The sequence below is a fragment of the Falco punctatus genome (assembly GCF_963210335.1).
Source record: "Falco punctatus genome assembly, chromosome: Z".
Taxonomy (NCBI): domain Eukaryota; kingdom Metazoa; phylum Chordata; class Aves; order Falconiformes; family Falconidae; genus Falco; species Falco punctatus.
In genome coordinates, this window is record NC_137586.1 from 71,087,402 (window position 1) to 71,109,676 (window position 22,275).

Consider the following 22,275-nt stretch of genomic DNA (forward strand, 5'->3'; position numbering starts at 1 on the left):
TCTGTGGAATCTGTTGTGCTTTTTTGGACATTGTACTGCTTAAACACAGCCAGCTCATCTTGTTTTTCTCTCCCTCAGAGCTAGTTTACATGCCTTGGAAGTACAAAGATGTATTCTGTAAACTCTTCTCAGGTCTTTGTTTCTAAAAATCACATAAAATCCCTCTGTGCAGTAAAAGCAAATAATCAATTCTAATCAGAGATGCATGAGCTCTTCCTTCCTCATCTGAGCCATTGTGTATGTGTACGTGCAAACAAGCTCCATCTATTTATAGCTGTAATGTATGCAATAAATGTTAAAAAGAATTTTTTCATTGTCAAAGATCTCCTTTCCTTGAAAGTAATACATCATTAAGGATTGCCTTAAAACACTGATGTGAATAGGAAAGGCAAAAGCCTAGTTTCGTATCACTTCACAGAGGCTCAATGCTGTAAACTTACCACAAATGTGATTAGCTCTATTTGCAGATTGTATAGTGTTTATCTCCACATTCATTATCTATAGCACTGCCTTGAGGAGACCTGCTGAAAGTGAGAAAAAAGTAAAACCTAACCTTTACTGTTTGCAGTAGGAAAAGCTGTTTTGTCTTCTCTGATGTTTGGAGGAAAAATACCAGATAAACAGATCCTCTGATAAAAAAAAATGATAGTGAAGGAAAATCTGCTTTTTTGTTGCCGCTGCCATTCACAATAGGTTTCATTGTTTTGTTTCAAATGAAAACACATGTTCCTGCTTTGAAATGGTACTGTAAAATTGGCAGAGAGCTCCTTTTGCTGCAGACTGAACTTCTTCTCTTTCCCATCCTTATCTCCACAGGCCCGTGACGGAGGGTTAGACCGGATCAGTGGAGTCATGCGTCACACAGCTGTATCATGCTGGCAGCCATTCCTGGGTCTGGCTGTGCTGCTAGTCTTCACAGGCCCCACTGCCAGCTGCCCAGCCCGCTGTGAATGCTCAGCACAAAACAAGTCTGTCAGCTGTCACCGAAGGCGGCTAATGTCCATCCCAGAGGGCATTCCCATTGAGACCAAAATCTTGGACCTCAGCAAGAACCGACTGAAGAGCGTCAACCCTGAGGAGTTCACATCGTACCCTTTGCTGGAGGAGATAGACCTCAGTGACAATATAGTCGCCAATGTGGAGCCCGGAGCCTTTAACAACCTCTTCAACTTGCGCTCCCTGAGGCTGAAAGGAAACCGTCTGAAGCTGGTCCCCCTTGGGGTGTTCACTGGGTTGTCAAATTTAACCAAGCTTGATATAAGTGAAAACAAGATTGTCATTTTGCTGGACTACATGTTCCAAGATCTGCATAACCTAAAGTCCTTGGAGGTTGGGGACAATGATTTGGTTTATATATCACACAGGGCCTTTAGTGGACTGCTTAGCCTGGAGCAGCTCACCCTGGAGAGATGCAACCTCACAGCTGTACCAACAGAAGCTCTTTCTCACCTCCACAACCTCATTAGTCTGCATCTGAAACAGCTCAACATCAATGCTTTGCCGGCGTATGCCTTTAAAAGACTGTTTCGCCTGAAAGACCTAGAGATAGAGGCCTGGCCCCTCCTGGACATGCTACCTGCCAACAGCCTGTACGGTCTCAACCTTACTTCTCTTTCCATCACCAACACCAACCTGTCTGCGGTACCTTACTCTGCTTTTAAGCATCTGGTTTACCTGACACATCTAAACCTCTCTTACAACCCGATCAGCACCATCGAAGCAGGCATGCTTTCAGATTTAGTGCGGCTGCAGGAGCTCCATGTGGTGGGGGCCCAACTACGTACCATTGAATCACATGCTTTCCAAGGGCTTCGATTCTTACGTGTGCTTAATGTGTCCCAAAACCTGCTAGAAACCCTAGAAGAGAATGTATTCCACTCCCCCAAAAGCCTTGAGGTCCTCTGCATCAACAACAACCCCCTGGCCTGTGACTGCCGTCTCCTTTGGATTTTACAGAGGCAGCCCACTTTGCAGTTTGGAGGCCAGCCACCGATGTGTGCTGGCCCAGACAGTGTCAAAGAGAGGTCATTCAAAGACTTCCACAGCACAGCTCTTTCTTTTTACTTCACCTGTAAGAAGCCCAAGATACAAGACAAGAAGCTGCAGTACTTGGTAGTGGAGGAAGGGCAGACAGTGCAGCTGATGTGCAATGCTGATGGGGATCCACAGCCTACCATATCCTGGGTTACCCCCCGTCGCAGGCTGATCACAACTAAATCGAACGGAAGAGCCACTGTGCTGGGAGATGGCACCCTGGAGATCCGATTTGCTCAAGACCAGGACACTGGGATCTATGTTTGTATTGCAAGTAATGCAGCTGGGAATGACACCTATTCGGCCTCCCTTACAGTAAAGGGGTTTACTTCAGACCGTTTCCTTTATGCCAACAGGACCCCTATGTATATGACAGACTCCAATGACACAAGTTCCAACGGAACTAATGTGAACACCTTCTCTCTGGACCTTAAGACAATATTGGTGTCCACAGCTATGGGCTGTTTCACATTCCTCGGAGTGGTTTTATTCTGTTTCCTCCTTCTTTTTGTGTGGAGCCGAGGGAAAGGCAAACACAAAACCAGCATTGACCTTGAATATGTCCCTCGCAAAAACAATGGTGCTGTGGTTGAAGGGGAGGTTGCTGGACCACGAAGGTTCAATATGAAAATGATTTGATGGTATTCTGCTAGCAGTGCTTTTTCTGTGGCATTAAAACCAATTAAACCAGCCTGGCATGTGGAATTGCTAGGCAGAAGCAGCTTAATGCAGCTGTCACTGTATCAAAAGGTTACATGAAAATGGAAAGACTTTTTGTGGTTATACAGCAGAGCCTCCAGACCTTGAGGCATATATGTCAGGGCCTTTCATAGAACTGGTAAATTGTACTAACTGTTTGCATTGCAAATATAGGCATTCTGGGGATATCAGCAATGAACCGCTGGCTCATGCTCATGGACAATTGTTCAACATTTTCTACCACTACAAAAAGAAAAAAAGAAAAAAAAAAAAAAGCCTACAGTGTAGGATTTACATTCTTAAAGAAAAAGACACATTTGTCTAAAACATACTCTACAGTGAAATTTGTATCTATAGATCTCATTTGGTAAAACCTTGCATCATCCCTTCTAGCTGGTTCAACACCACAAAAAATTGGTTGTTTTTTTTTTTTTAATCTACATCTATACTGTGTACATTTTAAAGCAATACTAATGAGAGGTTGTGCTTTTAGATATCCACCAATACTGACCCAAGTGTGATGTCACGCTCCTTTTAACTACCATCTAATCCAAATTAGACTCTTGTAATTACCAATTAGAAATAACATATTTTTCTCCTCATGTAGAAGGCCACAGATGAATAGTTGAGAGCAAAAATGCTCAGCTCTGTTGATCTTCTTATCATATAAATATAAGGCATGTGCCTAGTTTTGATACAGAATGGAATATTTTTTATATCTGTGATATCACACTGGACCAGTTTACTGTAATGTAGCCCTGGATCTCACCCAGGGAAGGCAACCCACTAGACATTGCTGGCATAGAAGAGTTGAGTTCTAATTGAAGAAAGCGAGCTGTTTTTGTTAGCCCTGATTTTAATTTCAAAGCTGCTGTTAAAATGTTAATGTGTACTGGGCAAAAAGAGAGAACGTAATACATTCTGCATAGTCCTTGGGAAATAGTCATTTTACTATTTATACAAGTGAATTAAAACATACAAATGTTCTGCTACTAGGAATGAACTCTTCTCCAATGCCAAGTAAACTATGGTTGTCCATGCGTAATATGGGGATTATAGTACTAAAATAAAGTTTAAAACATGATAGCCTCAAGAAGGCTAACATACTGCCAGATGTAATGAACCTCTAGCCACTGTCATTCTCATCTTGTATATTTGTAGATAACACATAAACGCAAAGCTAATCTCCAAGAACAGATTACTTAGCTATTCTTGATGCCATTTTAATAACTATGTGGTTATGTTTCTTTCAGGGGCAGTATCTTAGAGCAAGAGGGGCAAGTTTTTCCAGGTTTTAGGAAGCTTTTGTAATGGAGAGAAGACAGAAGTGGAATGTTAGTTCAGTACAAGTAACCTTTTTTTTGCTTTATGACCCTAAGCACATTCTCATAATGTTCAGAACTGAAATTTTATTCTTTATCCTTTAATGTTGATACCACTGATCTTATTTTTAAATTCTCAGCAATGAGAAGATACAGACTTGTTCAGCCGCCTCTCAATTTTCCAGCAATTATGAGCCATAAGTTTGTTGCTAAGTGATGGATAACAAATACAATTTATAAATTATTGGCATAACCTGGAGTAAGGATAATAATGACTGTGTACATATTTAGCCAAAATTAATATGAAAATAAGACAGAACATTAAGATTAACGTGCTTTAAGAGCCTGTGTTCGATCTTAAAATTAAATTTCAGCACTTTGAAACAAAGTAGGGCTGACCTATAAGGGGATGCAGGTGCTTCTAAAATTAGTATCCACATTCTTTGGCAGAAATTTTCTAAGCAGGATAAAAATCTCCCACTCCTATCAAGGGAAATGTGCCAAAAGTTGTAAAATCCAGCTGCGCTCCCCAGGTGTACCCCTAACATAGCTGTAGGACTCAACACTAGGCAGTTTTGAGAATCTCTTTTCTTAGAGGGTCATCTTTGGTTACATCGTTGCTCCTTTTTAGGTCATCAGACTGAAGACAATGCAAGGGTGGTTAGAATTTTCTTCAAGTATGATTTTAAGTTTGAAGTTGGATTTTCTTGCTTCCTTTTTTTTATGCTCTGAACTAGATTGTTGGAGATCTATGGAGATGCTTGAGACTAATCCTCTTTGTTCTATGACAGTTTTTAGAACTTTAATAAAACTAAATAGCCCCTGACTAAATTCTAACACCAGGGAAATTATTTTTGCTGATATAACCACCGCACTGAAGTCCAAAACTCTACTGTACCTTAATGTGGGTAGTTAAAGAAACAAATGGGGATAAAACAAAATGTTTCTGAACTGCCCACTGAAAACATTTGCATGTGCCTTTCCCTTGTAATTGTCATTTTTTCAACTAGTAATCTATTTCCCCTGCAGTCATTTCATGTTAAATGTTAAAATCAATGTTAGAAGCAAAAATTCTCCTAAATTCTAGACAGTTGCAGCTGATTGCTTCATATTAAATGACACAATTTAAAAAAAAAATCCCAAAAAACACTTAGGAAAAAAATGTTCTTTTAGGATTAATTATGAATTGCTGAATTCCCCTGTTCACTTAGAGTGACTACCAAAAGTGATTGCATTGTTAGTGCACTGCAAGGATTTCTGAACAGTAATATGCTTAGTTACCTACGTGAAATGTGTGCTGGTGAGGAAAATCACTGCTTGCTCTTGCTGAGCACCACCTTGCAGAGCTGTCAGCATTGTGTGTATCGCCTTGAGTTCAGTCAGTATTCAGTTTTTAAGAATCAGTGGTTGCTCCCTGCCTCTAGCAATGTTCTACTTTTTGCAGCCTACTTATTTTGCTGTGGACTTGACAAGGCATATGGCATCTCTTAACAGAAGTGAGGACAGCAAGACTCAGAGACAGGCTTTTATCTTGCTCCACATAGCTGTCTTTGTATGTATTCGTGGGACACACACTCACTGCGGCTGTTTTGGGTGAGCAAGGAATACAGTGTTAGGGTCAGACCTAGATAAGCACCTTTCTAGCAATTTTTTTAAGAACAGAGTGGCTGAATGCCTACCCTGCCTCTTGAAGGACTCACTTCTCCACTAGAGGTCAAGAAAACACCACAGTTTATCTTACTGCAGGGGAAAAAAGGACTGGGCTATGAGGAGGCATCTGACCCATGTGGCTTCCCTCTCATATATTCAAAAAAAGGTGGACAGTGCATACCTGCCACTAAAAGATTGAATGAGGGTTTTTCCCCTGCCTCTGACTTGTATACCGGCTGCCCCCTACGCTGGCCACAAGGCCAAGCCTGAACTTACCTGATAGTCAGTGCAACAAAACTGATGAGCAGAAATAGTTCTGCGGAAAAGGAGAAAACTGAAAATGTGAAAACCAGCAGAGCAACTTGAGAAAGCAGGTACCACAGTATCCTTGTCAATAATTCCTTTAAGAGCTCTGCTGAACCTCCCACAAATACGTTTTGAAGTCCACTTCCACAGGCTAGTACTCCTGTTTCATAATAGATGAATGTAAAAATGCTCAGACTTCCTACAATTTAAAGAGGGCACTGCAGCAATGTGTTAAGAGAAGTATTCGCAGTGATATAAGGACATATTAAGACTAAGCAGCACTCCAGCTCAGCCTTATTTTTAGTTTTTGAGCTGGTTCTTTTTTTTTTTTCACCTTCTTCCTTTCTTGTTGATTTGACAGCATTCTTTTCAGAAAGGCATCACCCACAACATCAGCCCAGTCAGATTCAGACTAGAAGACTGCTTTTACCCTCTATTTTCCCCTCCCTCACCATTCACACAAGCTCCCAGCCTGAACAGGGTCGACAGCTCCAGATACAATTGAAATTGGCCAGGAAACTCTGAGGCCCTAGAGAACTGTTGATACAAGCTGATGTCACTAGCTTTTTTTTTTTTTTTTAATTCAGTTTCCATCATTGCCACACTGCTCTTCAAGGTATCCTTTATTAACGTGAATGATAGCCACCTTTTTTTTTCCTATTTCTTGCATCATAGTATTGCATCATCTAAAATGGTAACAATTATACCACCATAAAGAAAATCAAGAAAGCAAGACACATTACACCCTCAACACCACAGATTGTGATTGAGGCATATGAGACACAGTAAGAAGTCAGTGTTAATATTCAATGGAAAGTCTTCTCTAAATCTTGTGATAGAAGAAAAAAATGGTGTGGAAGACCTTGGAATGTAGGCCATATTGCAATTGAATCTCATGAAAGGTATGTAGAAATAGACTTTCCAACATCATGCCTAGGTATCTGTTTTAGATACTTCCCTTTTCCCAAAAAACTTTCAGGATGTGTGATTCCCAGAAGCCCATATTTAACTCATAAAAAGACAAAGCATTAGCTGAAAATCTAGTAGAGCAAGCAGCCTCTAGCTGCCCAAGGACAACAGCAACTTCTAGCAAAGACAGCCAAAAATCTGTAGTCAAATATTATTTGGCCTCATCTGCTACTGCATCCTGTGAAAAAAAGTTCCATTAGGCAGTAATAAAATCACCAATCCTCACTAATTTTTCTTCAAAGAGGGCAACATTTGTGTAAATAAGCTACAGGCTGTTCCACCTCCACCCCCAGCAATGAAATATCCAGCAAGAAGTGAGGAAGGAGAAGCCTATTTTGGCCAGTTAGCTAATTATCTTTTCCTCCTGAGTGATTCTAGTATACATGAGGCTAGCATGATGACTGCTCTGCGTGTACCCATCCTCTGAGCTCACAATGTGGCTTTAAGTGGAGTAGAAGGAAAAGGAGCGCATGGTCAAGCTCTCCCTCCTCCCTGAATTGCAACTCTGGTCTTCTCCAATGAAAGAACCAACACAGCTGCGGTATCTTAGAAATCACAGTCTGCTGCAGCTGATCTGTAGTTTTTGCCATAAGATAACATGTGGGAAAACACTGGATACATGCTTTTCTGAATTCATTTCAGTGTCCTAGGTAATTGGTCTTTGTGCTGAAAAGAACTAGGAAAGAACTAAAAAACCCCTTTCATCCATTAATTTAAAAGTTAATTGTGCATGGAGGAGTTAAAGGAACATCTTTGGAAAAGGCAAGGGGCGTAATTGGTAGAGAATCGCTGAAAGAATGAATGAGATATTTCAAGTCAGCTAAGCAATTTGGATACCCTGTTGTTATCACCTGTAATAAGAATTACAACCTCGATTTCCCTTGGCAGCTTGGAAGTATCACAGCCATTTGGTTCAGTGATACATGCTCCCTTTGTCTGTCTTCTCACTCTGCCCTCTTCCCTTCTCAGGGAATCACAAATTACTGTGATGCCAAATGAAGATCTCTGTTTTTGGTTTAGTTTCACTGCATGTTCACATGGCTTTTGGAATCTAGATCTCAAAGCAGGATCCTAAACCCTCTTTGAGCCAAAAATAAAAATTAAAAAGGAAGAAGAAGCTTGAGTAAACCTCCTCAAATGAAATCAATCAACTTCTGTGAGGTTCTTGCTACTGAGATAGCTACAGGCCAAAAGCAATCTGCAGGTTGAATGAGTCTGATCCTTTTTTTTTTTTTTTTTAACTAGAAGCAGATGGTTGCATATAACGGCAGCTGGAAATAAAAATCTGTATTTATAGCCTCAGCAAAGTAAGGAAAGAGCTGGCATAGTCAAGAAAATTTTCCATGTTATTTCAACTGAAATTTAAATATCTTTTATCCTTCATATTAAAATAGCTCATAGAAGAGTACATATGAGCAGACTTTAACCTCGTAATTTGATTATTTGTATTTATTCAAATTGGTACCAAAACTGTCATGAAGCAGAAACGTTGAAGCAAGAGACTGAAAACAGATTTTCTACTCTAGTCAGGCAATATAAATCAGAAGAAATCCTCTTGATACCATTCTGTTACTCATTGGTTACACTAGAAATTTGGTAAAGTAATCTAGGTGTTTTGCTTTCTACTAAGTGGGCTATAGTCGAAAATAAGCAGAACTTATGTTTTAATTATTTCTCACCTTGTGGCATACCTTCTATTATGGATTGCTTTAATATTTACCACTGCTGAGCTGGAGAACATGAAAATGTAGATTCTGGGAAGAAATTTTAAAAAGGAAAAAAAAAAAAAAGAAAAAGAAAAAAGGAAATCTGTACCCTTAAAGAAGCCTGCCCATTTCTGTGTGTGACATTTGCAAGTCAGCAACATGATCTCCTCACACATAAGCCAGGAATAATGGCTTGAAATTTCAAGGCAGCTGTGAAGATGGTTGTCAACTTGTACACATGTTAATAATGTTGATCTTTCAGAAAACAAAATTATTATTGCTTCTTAAAGAATTTAATTGTGCCATTTTGATACCTAAAAACAAATGACACTTTGGCTTCATTATACTGGGCACTGCATAAGCAGGAAGTAAATGACAACCCTGATTCGATGAGCTTACAGCCATATAGTAGGAAGTTGGCTTCTGGGCAAGTACTTATGATAGCAAGTCTCTCATTGTTTGGGGAGGGAATGCCATATTGCATATATATTAAAATATCATCACACTTAATGAAATCTATTTGCAAGCACATGTAGTTCATATGTATATGTTTGTGTGTGCAAAAAAAGAGTTATATTTGTTTTGTTCTTTTCTTACTTCAAGTATTAAATGTATATTGTTTTTAAAAGGTGATAAGGTTAACCAGAAAAAATGTGTTGTAATTTATTTTAATATATATGATCATGAGTATGGATGGGAAATGAAAGAGCCTTGCTGTTATGATCCATGAAGCACATGACAAGTTGGGTTCGTCCATAAGTTCGTTTCATGTTTGAGCAAAATATGTTAAGGGGCAGGGGGGTGGGGGTGGGGTGGGGTGGGGGGGGGGGGGCGGGGTAGGGGGGGGAAGCTTTGTTTGTCAAGACAGTTGTCCTGAATGTCATTTTTAAAGTTACTTTAGGGCTTATGTCATGATGTGTATCATACTTATCCAAAATGAAACCCAAATAAATAATTCAATGGAGTGGCAAAATGTACTGAGAAAAGTGAAGAAAATTTACATTGCTTCCCTATTGTAGCTGATCACTTTATTTTCAAGGGGTAGTGGAGAAAAATAAAATGAGAAAAATACGGTTTTCTTAGCACCACACCTGAGGTTCTTAAAACATTACTTACAACAGGTAATCTGCTCAGACCCACCACTCCTAAACTAACAATATAAGCTGTTACATTCAGAAAAAGAAAACTCTAGCAGGTATTTTTCATCTGCTCATATTCACTTCTCCTTCATTGCACGGAACCCTCAGACACAGAGAAAAATCTAGGTCACATTCAGACGTGTTTTGAGATTTATTCTCCACGCAAAGTAAGAGTCAGACAGTTCCCTCACTTTCCCTTGCACAATATGTACAGGTCATTGATGAGGATACCAATCAGGCTAATGCTGGAAGAAAAAAGCCTGCCCCTTACCAGCATCATGGACACCACAGCAGAAAGAGAGATTTCACCAGCTCTGTGTTACTTGGAAGGCAACCAATACGGACAATCTGCATCTGAAACATATTTTTGAGGAAATCACCAGTATTCAAACTCCATTGTAACTGCATCAGAAAAATAAAGTGGTGGAAAGCAGAATCTGCTCAGCTTGAAAGCTATTCCAAACCCCTGGGGCTTGCTGCAATCCACCAAATCTATGGCAGAGATCAGCTCTGAAGAAGGACACAGACCATAACCTAAATTATTGCTTCTCCCATTCTCTCACACCTAGGTACTTTCTCCAACACAGAATTTTTCTTATGCTTCTGGGATCATCTGAAATAAGATTTATAGGCCATGAATCCATTATCCTTTAAACCAGGGTCCTATTCACTAGAAGGAGAAAACAGTAGTTATTGCTACCTCAGGAAAGGAAGAAGCAGATTGAAATTCTGCTGGATTGCTGGGAGCAGAGGCAGACAAGGGCTAAGTCTGAGCTTTCCTGTGCCTCCTGAAATCTGTCTCATCCTTCTGCATTATCATTTCACACCCACAAAAGTTTTTGGCTGACTTGCACCACTGTACCCTCCTCTGAAACAGAATGCCAAATGCAATGAATCTGTGGGTTAAACTTAACCCATAGATTATGTTCAGAATCTGCTTTGTTTTCATGTTCTTTTATTTTCCTTTAATTTGGTAATCTCATTGTCAGTCTGTAGTGTATTGTGGTACTGCCTTCAGTATGACAGCAAAAAAGAGCTGTTGCTCCTACCACTGCATTGAGAACATTGAGTTGGCAAAGAACATCGAATTTTTTTCCTCAAAAGGTTGTTCCACCTTAAGCTTTAGATTTCTTTTATGCAATTCAGGTTTCTTTTTTGGACTACCTGATGCTATCTCAAGAGGCGGAAACTGTTTCTTTATGACAGGACCTAATGTTTAATTTCCAGTTCTAAGAACAGAAGAAACTGCTAGTTTTCTCCCTGATAACCAGGTTGAGAAACATGTCATCACATCAGGCAATCACTGACAAATTGATTACAATAATCCACATTAAGGTCAGGGTCTAAACAGAAAAAAACCTGTGCTCTCCAGAGCTACATTTTATTTAAAAACTCTATCTATATCTATATAATATATAGATATATATTATCTATAGATAACTCTTGACAAACACTACTTCAGCTTTTAAAAAGCATCCAAAATTTTATAGAACACCATCACTTTCATAAATTTTTGAGAATATTTATACTTTTACAGATCCACTATGGAAGATTTGTCTCACAGTTAATAGCCCTACATTGGATACCACAATAACCTTTAAATAAACAAATTTTAGCATCTAAAGTTTTATTGTATTTTTGTATTTGAAAAAAAGTAATGGGAAATCACACTATTTACCAGTTAATGAACTTAATTCACAGAGATTGAGTTATTTTCACATGGGAGAATGCTCACAGCGAATTTTCTGCGTCATAAAACCTTCCCACATACAGCTGTAGATGACACGCTATAAAAAAAGGGCTTTATTCATCTTCTGTACTATGTGAACTGGGGGAGAGGCTGGTCATTCATACTGGGGAAGTAGGAATAAATCTGAGACTACTGGAATAATAAACACAGTTATTACAAAGGACCTGACCTTGCTGTCTACAAACTCAGCAGCAAGCTCGGAGATTTGGTCTAAATTCTTTCTTGCCTAGCTATAGGAGATTCCCCTTGGAAAGCCTTGTTTTGCCTCTGTTCTTGGAAGGTTGTTTCAACCTTAACAATCAATGGGAAACATAATACAGTAAGAAGTTAGTAAAATACAGGATTGGACAGTAAAGAAGAAATTAAAACTTGCTTAAAAAATTATACGACACTGGTACTTAGCACCTTGTCTAAGTAAATTTGAAATTATTTGGGTTTGAAGGAGCTGGTTTATTAATTAATAGCTAGGAGATACATTCAGCTAGTTAAAGCTATAATCACCAGCTGGAAGATCTTATTTACCTCATCAGTCTCTAAGTGGAAGTTATATTTTTCTGAGCTATTTTCCAATAACTTTGCTATTTATATAACTCAAAAGCACAAGTGATGGAGAGCACACTTATTTTATTATAGGAAGACAATGATAATAAATTTAATCTATTACTTTTGCTACTAGAGCTTTTTGCTGTATGTACAAAGACTAATAGATTACATCCATTATGTAAAATATTACTACCACTGAAATCAAACAACATGTCATCTTAAAATGCTAACAACCTTTGGTGCATCTGTGCAGTGTATAAGTTCTAATGCACTGCAAATAATACTTTGCTTTTACATAGAATAGGCACGCCATGCACAGGGGTTAGAGACAATAGGGCTCTCTGACATACAAAAGCTTATATTTATATGGGTCTTATGGAATCCTGTGTTGGCTTTCATGAGGTTTCAGGCTGTCACATTTTGCTAAAGGATATCAGATGAGTATTGCCTGACTTGGGAAAGGTATAGCTGTTGGCTAGTAACACAAACAGAAGGCTGGAACTTGGAATTCTGAGCTGTAATCAAAACCCCTGGGCCTCTTACTCTCTAGAGAATACAATGACAATATTTACCTTTCAAAAGGAAGGTATTGCCATTTCCTTAAGGATTATAAAGCCAAGGAGTTATGGTTCAGCCATACCTGCATGAGGAATGGTAATTTTTTATGTGGATTGGTATGCTGTAATAGGCATTATCAGACAAAGAGAACCTTTTTTTGAGAAGTTTTGAGAAGTGCAACCCCTGCTGCCCAAAGTGTTCCAGAAGATGATGGCAATGTGGTAACAGCAGTGGTCTGCCCTGTAGCCAGCATTCCCAACAGCAGTAAAATAGATGTCCTTGCAGAGCAGTGGCAGCATATGAAAGAAAATTGTCATGGAAGAAACTCACCAACTAGACTCTTTTGCAATTCAGTGACATATTACATGAAAGGACCTCTTAATGCCTCATTTAATTAGTGGTTTTGCAATGCTTGAAAAACATGATTCATCTCCTAAAGAATCTATGAAGTTTTGTCTCTTTGCCTTTGATTATAGATGAGAGATGCTGAAATTAATGCAAACCACACATCAATTGCCAGGTTGTCAAGTGTCACACCAAGCACTGAGACTACTACTATTATAGAAACATTTCCATTTGGTCCTTCTACAAGACTACCAAAAATAGATCCCATCGTTTCTCTACTCTCTAATCAAAGTTCATTGAAAAAAAGCTAGCATTTCCACAGATTCTCCAACTCTTTAACAGATAAAGTAAAAAGTACTCACTCTACAAATTTCAACTGCCAATGTTTCTCATAGGGAATGTCTCCTAACATTGTTTATTTGCCACAGTGTGGCATTGTGGCCAACCTCATCTTCATCTTTTAATCAAGATCATTTTGCTTATACATAAGCCAAACACTTGGAACTTCCCCATTCGCAGCTTCTCCTTTAGTACTGAAGCCAGAAAAATTTGAACTATCAAATGTGCTTCAGTATCAGTGAAGCATATTTGATAGTTAATGCCCAGTACTGCTCACATACAGCAGTCACTGGAAACTGTTTCTGAGGTATGGGCTTATCTGGCACGACTGGAAATAACTGGTCCTTGGGAATGAGGTTAACTAGTGTATGTCCATTTTGCCATTCAAGACCACCGTCAACTCAAGACACTGGAAAGTATGCGTTCAAGTCCATGAGAACTGAAGGGAGTACTTGGTGAATGTGCATGCCATTTGGAGCACTGCTGGCAGAAATGCATGTGAGAAATCAATTTTTCCTTTAAGTCTTAATGTACTGAAGCAGAAACCCAAACCATTGCAAACAGGAGAAGGATATGAATTAAAGAAGCTGCAAGCATTTTGCTCTGGTGGGCTTTAAGGTGTAAGAAAGAAAAGGCAGAAAGATGGCTAAGAGATGTACCTGTTAATGAAAAAACTGTTTTGTGAGTGTGATAAAATGCTCCCTCCAGGTCCTGTCTTAACATTAGGATTCTCCTTTCTCCTTGTTCAAAAAGGAAAGCTACAAGCCACCTCATTTCATTACAAATATTTTCTTAAAAAGCAGTCTGTTCTAATCAAAAGATCAAGCCTTCCTGGATTTTCAACAGCTATAGTAATTGTTTTTCATAGAAATTGATTTTAATTGTAACACTGTTCTGCTACAGCCCTATTGTCTGTGTCCTTCTGAATTGTCAGTTACTTAAATGAAGAAATAAAAGCTCAAAAGCACATTGTTGTAATTGTTTTCTATGTTTCAGTTGTTTTATCAGAAAGAAGGTTATGAATTTCATCTGTTGAGGCACAAAATTAAAATACTTTCCGTTAAAAAAAAATAAAGATAAAAATCCATTGCTGCTTCATTTGTGTTCTTTAAGGAAATGTTCAAGGCTGTCATTCTAGTATTCTGCTATAGTTTTGGAAATATGGGTAGTGTTGCAGTGAGTATATTATTATAAAGAAAAAAAGTTCTTTAATGTTCTAATGAGGTTGCATTACCTGCATATATAAATCTAGTGTCCCCCAATTAGGATAACACTTGTCATGTCAGTGTTGGCTCCCATCCTGGCCTTTCCCTACACTTTCCAAACAGTGTGTGACGGGTAAGCTCAGCATGTGGTGTCCCTATCCAGCCCCAGGAGCATCAAGTGGAAGGATTTGTTCTAGTGCCTTGTCACCCAACAAGCATGGGGAGGTGGGATCTGGGTGCTGAGGTGCTGCTGATCCAGGGGTCTTTAACTGGTGCCCCCCATGCTGTCAGCCCTTTCCCTGCTGGCCACCACTTCCTTTGCCTATCACCATTGCCGAAGTGGAGACAAATTGCACACAGAGAGGGAAACAAATTTTCTCCTTTAGAGATGGACATGCACTCAGCCAGGAGCCAGTCTCTTTCTGTTCAGGTACAGGCAATTCTGCTCTGCTTTTGTTTCTCTCCAATGTCTGGCTTTGATCATTACAACCAACCCATGGGGAGGGCTCCTAGCAGGGGCACAGACAATAGGCAGGAGCACCTGAGGTAGAGGTAAGCCTTGCGAAACTGTATTTGGAAGCTGCAGAGTGCAGAGAAACCCCTTACCAAGAGGAAGAAGATACCAGTGACCTAATGGGGCTCTGGGACAACACAGTCAAGTCCTTGGTGACTAGTGTAAAACACCAATACTGAGCAGAAGACAAAAAGTTAGGGGAGGGAGTGGAAAGGGACATTGCAGAAGGCCCCAGAGGAGTGTGCAGAGGCACGAGTGCTGGTGTGGTCAGAACGCTGCCAGGGGAAACACACCTGCACAGCCCTTTGCAACTGACCTGGACAACAGACTGTGACCAGGCTGCACTCTATACTCATCCCCGGGCACTCGCAGAGTCTGGCCCAGCCTGATTTGTGCCTGGACCCCTCCTGACTGTGTGCATAAGGTCTGGAGAGCCAAGTGAGGCTTTGGATGATGCTGGGTCCTACTTTGGGGTCTGCTGGTCGCTGCCTTTGGTGCCTGTCCCCAGAGCTATCACTTGTGTTTCCCTGGCCCTGCCCGGTTCAGGCAGCAGGTCGCTGTGAGGTGCACTTGCAGCAGAGTGATCTGGTGGGCCAGTAGGAAACAACACTGCCCCCTCTGTGGAGCCCTGTCCAACCCATCAAGTTCTCAGTACGAGCAGAACATGACTTTAGAGTACAACAAAATGCCTGCCACAGAGCCACCAGTTGCTAGAAGCTAGTCAGGAAGAGCTCATGGACATCCAGACACCCATAGCCCTCCTGACCCCATGGTATCCCTGCCATCGTCTTCACAGTGCACACCATTCCTCGGTGAGCATCCTGACACCTGTGCAGGCCTTTTCCAAGGCCATCCTGATATCTACAAGCCAGTGATGCAATGGAGGTCTATGAAGCCAAAGAAGAGTTCACCTTTTCTATCTAGAAACTGCGTGTTTCCTATGCCAGCTAGTTAAAGCCAACACTCCTTAAAAAGCTTTTTTAAAATTTCTACATGCACTGAAGAGAGGATTACTGGATCAATAATCCCTGTAGGGAAGGACTGGAAAGTGATACCTTTGGGCCAAAACAAGGGAGTTGTGGCTCTGCATTTCCATGAAAGTAAAGAAAAAAGGGTTGTTCTCAAAAATGTACCACAGCAGCCTGTGAAAGAAATAATTTTACAACACAGAGGACCAGAGAAAGTTGGAACACAAAGGCCAGCTGGAGTGAGAACAACCAAAGTAAACTAAAACTTCCTGGATATCCACTGGAAATGCAACATAGTGGAGAAGAAACAGCCTGGGAGGCTCCTGGAGTGTGTAAGAAGTGTAAGAAGGCAACTTACTGGCACAGGTGGGCAGAGAGCCAGCCAGGGAGATGCCCCCTGGACCTGCTGTTTACAAATGGGGAAAGACTGGTGGGTGATGTGGTGGTTGGAGGATGTCTTGGGCACAGAGATCATGAGATGATAGAGGTTTTGATTCTCAGAGGAGGGGGGGACAGCAGAACCACTACCTTGGACTTCTGAAGGACTGACTTTGGCCTCTTTAGGATCCTGGTTGACAGAGTCCCTTAGAAGATAGTTCTGAAGGGCCAAGATGTCCAGGAAGGCTGGACACTCTTCAAGAAGGAGGTCTTAAAGGTGCAGGAGCAGGTTTTCCCCATATGTCGGAAGACGAGCCAGTGGGGGAGAAGGCCGACCTGGCTGAACAGAGAGCTTTGGCTAAGACTTGGAGGGAAAAGGAGAATTTAGCATATTTGGAAGAAGGGGCAGGTAGCTCTGGAGGACTATAAGGATCTTGCAAGATTATGCACTAAGCTTAGAAATGTGAATTAGAAATTAGTGAATGTCCAACTAGAGCTCAGGCTGGCCATTGCCGTAAAAAAATAGCAAAGAAAAGTTTTTACAAATACATTAAAAACAAAAAAGGGCCAAGGACAATCTGCATCATCTATTGGATGGGGAGAGGGGAACTTTACCACAAATGACAAGGAAAAGGTGGAGGTACTTAATGCTTTCTTTGCCCCAGTCTTTAATTGTCAGACAAGTTACCCTGTGGGTACTCAGCCCCCCGAGCTGGAAGACAGGGACAAGGTGGAGCAGCATGAAGTCCCCACAGCCCAGGAGGAAACAGTCAATAACCTGCTGCTCCACTTAGACACACACAGGTCTGTGGGGCTGGGTGGGATCCACCTGAGGGTACTGAGGAAGCCAGCAGAGGAGCTTGCCAGGCCACTCTCCATCACTTAGCAGCAGCCCTGGCTAACTGGGGAGGTCCCAGAGGGATGGAGGTTAGCCAGTGTGACACCCATCCACAAGAAGGGCAGGAAGGAGGATCTGGGGAACCACAGGCCTGTCAGCCTGACCTCGGTGCTGGGGAAGGTTATGGAGCAGATCATCCTGAGTGCCATCATGTGGCGTGTGCAGGACAGCTGGGGGATCAAGCCCAGCCAGCATGGGGTTATGGAAGGCAAGTCCTGCTTGAGAAACTTGATCTCTGTCTTTTACAAGGTGACATGCCTAATGGATGAAGGAAAGGCTGTAGATGTTGTCTACCTGGACCTTTGTGAAGCCTTTGACATGGTCTCCCACAGCATTCTCCTGCAGAAACTGGCTGCTCATGACCTGGATGGGTGTACTCTATGCTGGATAAATATGGGTAAATATATGGCTGAGCTCAACAGGTGGTAACAAATGGAGTTGCACCCAGTTCGTGATGGAGTCACAAGTAGTGTTCTCCAGGGCTCAATATTGGGGCCAGTCCTGTTTAATATCTTTACCCGTGATCTGGATGAGGGGTTGAGTGCACTCTCAGTAAGTTTACAGATGATACCAGGCTGGGTAGGAGTGCTGACCTGCCTGAGGGCAGGAGGCTCTGCAGAGGGACCTGGGCAGGCTGGAGCGATGGGCCCAGGCCAGTGGTGTGAGGGTCAGCAGGGCTCAGTGCCGGGTCCTGCCCTTGGGTCACACCAGCCCCACGCAGCGCTACAGGCTGGGGCAGAGCGGCTGGAAAGGGCCTGGTGGGAAAGGGCCTGGGGGTGCTGGGTGACGGCCGGCTGGGCAGGAGCCAGCAGTGTGCCCAGGGGGCCCAGGCGGCCAGCAGCACCCTGGCTGGTGTCCCCAGCAGTGTGGCCAGCAGGACCAGGGCAGTGACCGTCCCCCTGCACTGGGCACTGCTGAGGCCGCCCCTCGAACCCTGTGTTCAGGTCTGGGCCCCTCACTGCAAGAGGGACGTAGAGGGGCTGCAGCGTGTCCAGAGACGGGCAGCGGGGCTGGGGAAGGGGCTGGGGCACAGGTCTTGTGGGGAGCCGCTGAGGGGGCTGGGGGTGTTCAGTCTGGAGGCTCAGGGGGGACCTTGCTGCTCTCTACAGCTGCCTGACAGGAGGCTGTGGGCGGGTGGGGGTTGGTCTCTTCTCCCAAGTAAGAAGCGACAGGACAAGAGGAAACAGCCTCAAGTTGCACCAGGGGAGGTTTAGATTGGAGATTAGGAAAGGTTTCTTCACTGAAAGTGTGGTGAAGCACTGGAACAGGCTGCCCAGGGAGGTGCTGGAATCACCTTCCCTGGGGGTGTTTAAGAAACCCATAGATGTGGTGCTTAAGGACATGATTTAGTGTTGGAGTTGGCAGTGCTGGGTTAACAGTTGGACTTGATGATCTTAAAGTTCTTTTCCAACTTAGATTATTTATGTTTCTATGATTCTATGAAAGTGTCCTGTGCTTTAGAACAAGGGCTTGACTTTTCGGGATTGTAAAGAATATATTCTACTGCTGCTATGACTGTGCTGGAGGTTGCCAAGTAACTGCATCTATCTTTTTTCTCTGTGCACCACAAATCTCTTCAAAGCTGATGGGGTTTTTATGCCAGCTAAATGAAAAGAATTATTTGACTTCTCAGTTAGCAACAACAGAAACAAAAGAAACATCACAACCTCTGCATCCAACACAAAGATAACTCAGTTAAAGCTGTTATTGCCTGCAAATACTCATCTTACTACTCTGCTTGAGGTTATGCACACTTTTCTTCCAGAAAAGAAAACACGTTCTTTAAAAGATCAAGGGCTAATAGTTACTTTTTTAATACCAGAAACAGTAGTGTGCTTCTGCAATACCGCAACAACTTTCTGTTACAGATTAAATCTATGTTAAAGAAACAATGTATTGGATTTCTTAAGTGTCACTTTTAATGACAGCTTGCATCCTTGTGGGGACATCTGAAAACTCGGTCAGTCCTTTTTTTACCCAGAATTGCAACAGTTACACAGGAGGTTCTTCTTTATTGGTGCTTTGGTTTATAATTCATATATTTTCCTCTGTTTTACAGGTTTCATTGTTGCTGTCTCCTCCCTGAATGAACTTCACAGGAAAATTGTGAGGCAACATTCCTCTTGTTTGAACATTTTTAGATATAAACATAGTTAACATCAAATGAAAGCACTAACAGTCTTTACCTCTACAGCCCCTTTGATCTCTTAACAGAATTGCCTTCTCTCCTAGCTGTGTGGCTGGCTTTCCTCATGACTGGTCATGTGAAATTTGTTTTCTAGAAAGAGCCTGCTGAAACCACTCAAGCTCATCCATATTGCTTTTATACAGGACTAACTTGCCTAGGTTTAATTTTTACACTTCTTCGGCTTCAGAGAAATGCTTGTAATGCACCAGCCTAGAATTAGGAAATCAGTCTCTCTTTCGAAAGATCACAAGTCTTTTTCCTGATTTGTTTGTTGGTTTTGGGTTTTGGTTTGTGGGGGGTTTTTTGGTTTGGTTTTTTTTGTTGTTTTTTTTGTTTGGGTTTTTTTTGGTTTTTTTGGGTTTTTTGGTTTTTTTTTTTAATGAGAAGGTTCTCACTTTTGATGAGAAGAGCATCACATTGTACCCTGAATGCAACATCTTAGCTAGTACATACAGAAAAGAATGCTTTAGCTCTTTTAAGGGTGCTGTAACATATGGCAAGGCAATTCTGTGCAATGACTGTACCCTCTCCATATGATTTAGGAGAGAAGCAGCTATGTGCTACTCCTCAGCATGATCTGAGTTTCATCTACAGTGTTGATCTATGTCATTGCCATGGCTCCCATTGCTATCTTTTCTTCCTCCCAAACACTCCTTCCTATAGTACTCATTTGTCTGAGCCAAACTCTTGTTGTTTCCTGCTAATACTTTGGTACACTCCCATCACCGAGTGCAAATCACCAGTCTCACTTCCTGTCATGCTGATCCCTTTCTGCAACTTTGTGCAGTTTTATCCTTGGCATTATTGTGTCTGTATGCTGTGTCTCAAAAGAATGTGATTTTTATATTTAGAAATTCATTAATATTCATTCTGTGTATTGTACAACCTGCTTATTAAATAATGAGCACATAGAACGCAGAGCTCCCACTCGCTCTCTTGCATTAGTAAGAGCTGGCTGTGGCAAGCATTAGTAAATTTAATAAAATTGTTATTACATATTCATCACATATGCCTTTGAAGCCTGTGCATGTTGTGCCACGAATGCATAATTAGCATAGGGAATACAGACTAGAATTCCACAAGCCTCTCTTTGGGACTTTATGACACCACTGACTATAAGAAAAAGTTCACTTGTCTCCAGTCAGCAAGAAATTCAATTGAATGAATGTCAAATGTGAGTACATACAGCGTACAAGGCTTGAGTATGATTGTAAATGTGAAATTTAGTTGCTGCTTAGAACTAATGTTTGTACACAGCAATTTAAAAGTTAACAAACAATACTAAATTTTGAAATTAGATTCAACTACTTATGAAAACTGTGAGTGCTGTAAATTGAATCTGGAAACAACTTTTGTGTATATAGGTGTCACGCCTAAAAAGTGCTGGACAGAAAATTCAGCTCAAAACCTTGCTAAAGCTCTGATTGTGTGTAGCATCCAGTTTAAAAGTCTTGATCCCACTCTTAGCGCAAGAATGATTAGGCTTCTGTACACTGTAGTCATTTGGAATAAATTCCAGGTAGATTTTAGAAAGGATTGGATATGGAGAGGAAAGCCTTTTTGTCCATGATTGAGTCAGATAGCAACAGGGCCGGGGCGGGGGGGGGGGGGGGGGGGGGGGGGGAGCGGGGGGAATAGGAAGAAGAAAAAAAAACTAAAAACACAAAGGAAAGAAAAGAACCCAAAAAAAGCTTTTTTTCACAATGTTATGATTAAATCAGTATAGGATCATCTTTATTTACCTGAAGAGCCCTTATGAGATTCACGCATTACTGGTTTCTCCTGTCATTGCCCAGCACCATCCTGTTTCAGTTTGCAGAATTACAGCCACAAGTGGCATTTTACATATTTATCAGTTTAGGGTAGTATCTCGGTCATAAATGTTGTGAATGCACACACCTTGAGGTTCAGTACTTATAGTTTTGTAGCTGAAAAGCATGTCACTTTTCCAGTTTTCTCCATCAGGCAGTTAGCTGTTTCTCATGCATAAAAACAGTACTGCCTGGTTGGATATATATCATTTAACCTGTTTTTAAACTAGGATAGTTTTAAACAAACACGTAAAAACTATTTGCACTGCTTCAGCTACTGAAACACCTACTGCTGTTTGATTGTTTCACCTGAAAACAATAAGAAGATGATCACTGTGCTGCAGGCAGGTTGGCATGTCCATTCACTGTCCAACACATCTGGCTTCTTAAGAGGAAGTTGCAGAGCACTTTTAGTTTCCCTGGGCTGTGAAACAGCCAGCACCTCCAAAGCAAGGTCACAGGCTTCAAGGACAGCAGGTATTCATCAATCTGCACATCTGTACTACCCACCAGCCCCCCAGGGCTTTGTCCTTTTGAGTATATAAGGCACAGCATTCTTCCAAACACTTCATAGCATCCTTGCTTTGCCAGAAGCCTGTCATGACCTTCTGTGCACCAAAACTATAAACTTATCTAAGTGTCAAATGGATCAGACTAGCAGTCATATAATCAGACCTCAGATCTTTTGGAGTATTGATGGTGGATTTGGTTTGTTTGGTTTGTCTTCTGTAGGTTGCTTTGATAGCAGAATAAATTAAGAAGGTGCTGCTTTTGACAGCTTCTACTTCAGAATAATTTTATAGCAGAGGTTAGAGGAAGGTGATGCAATGTAGCTTTCCAAGGAATTTACCCATCAAGCCATACCACTGAAAATATGAAAAATGTCAGCTTCACTGTCACCTGCACTGTCTTTCAAACTCATATACAGTGAGTGCAGGGCTCTGTTAAAATGC

The 22,275-nt window shown here is 41.4% G+C and overlaps 1 protein-coding gene across 2 annotated transcripts in view; it reads left to right on the top strand.

The window, feature by feature from the left end:
• Positions 1-21,134, top strand: part of LINGO2 (leucine rich repeat and Ig domain containing 2) — a 361,988-nt gene extending 340,854 nt beyond the window's left edge. For both annotated transcript variants that reach the window (XM_080372688.1, XM_080372689.1), the window contains one exon: positions 817-21,134. In XM_080372688.1, coding sequence (XP_080228814.1) covers positions 853-2,673 — 1,821 coding nt within the window. In that variant the 5' untranslated portion in view covers positions 817-852 and the 3' untranslated portion in view covers positions 2,674-21,134. The remainder of the gene's footprint in view (positions 1-816) is intronic.
• The last annotated feature ends 1,141 nt before the right edge of the window (positions 21,135-22,275 follow it).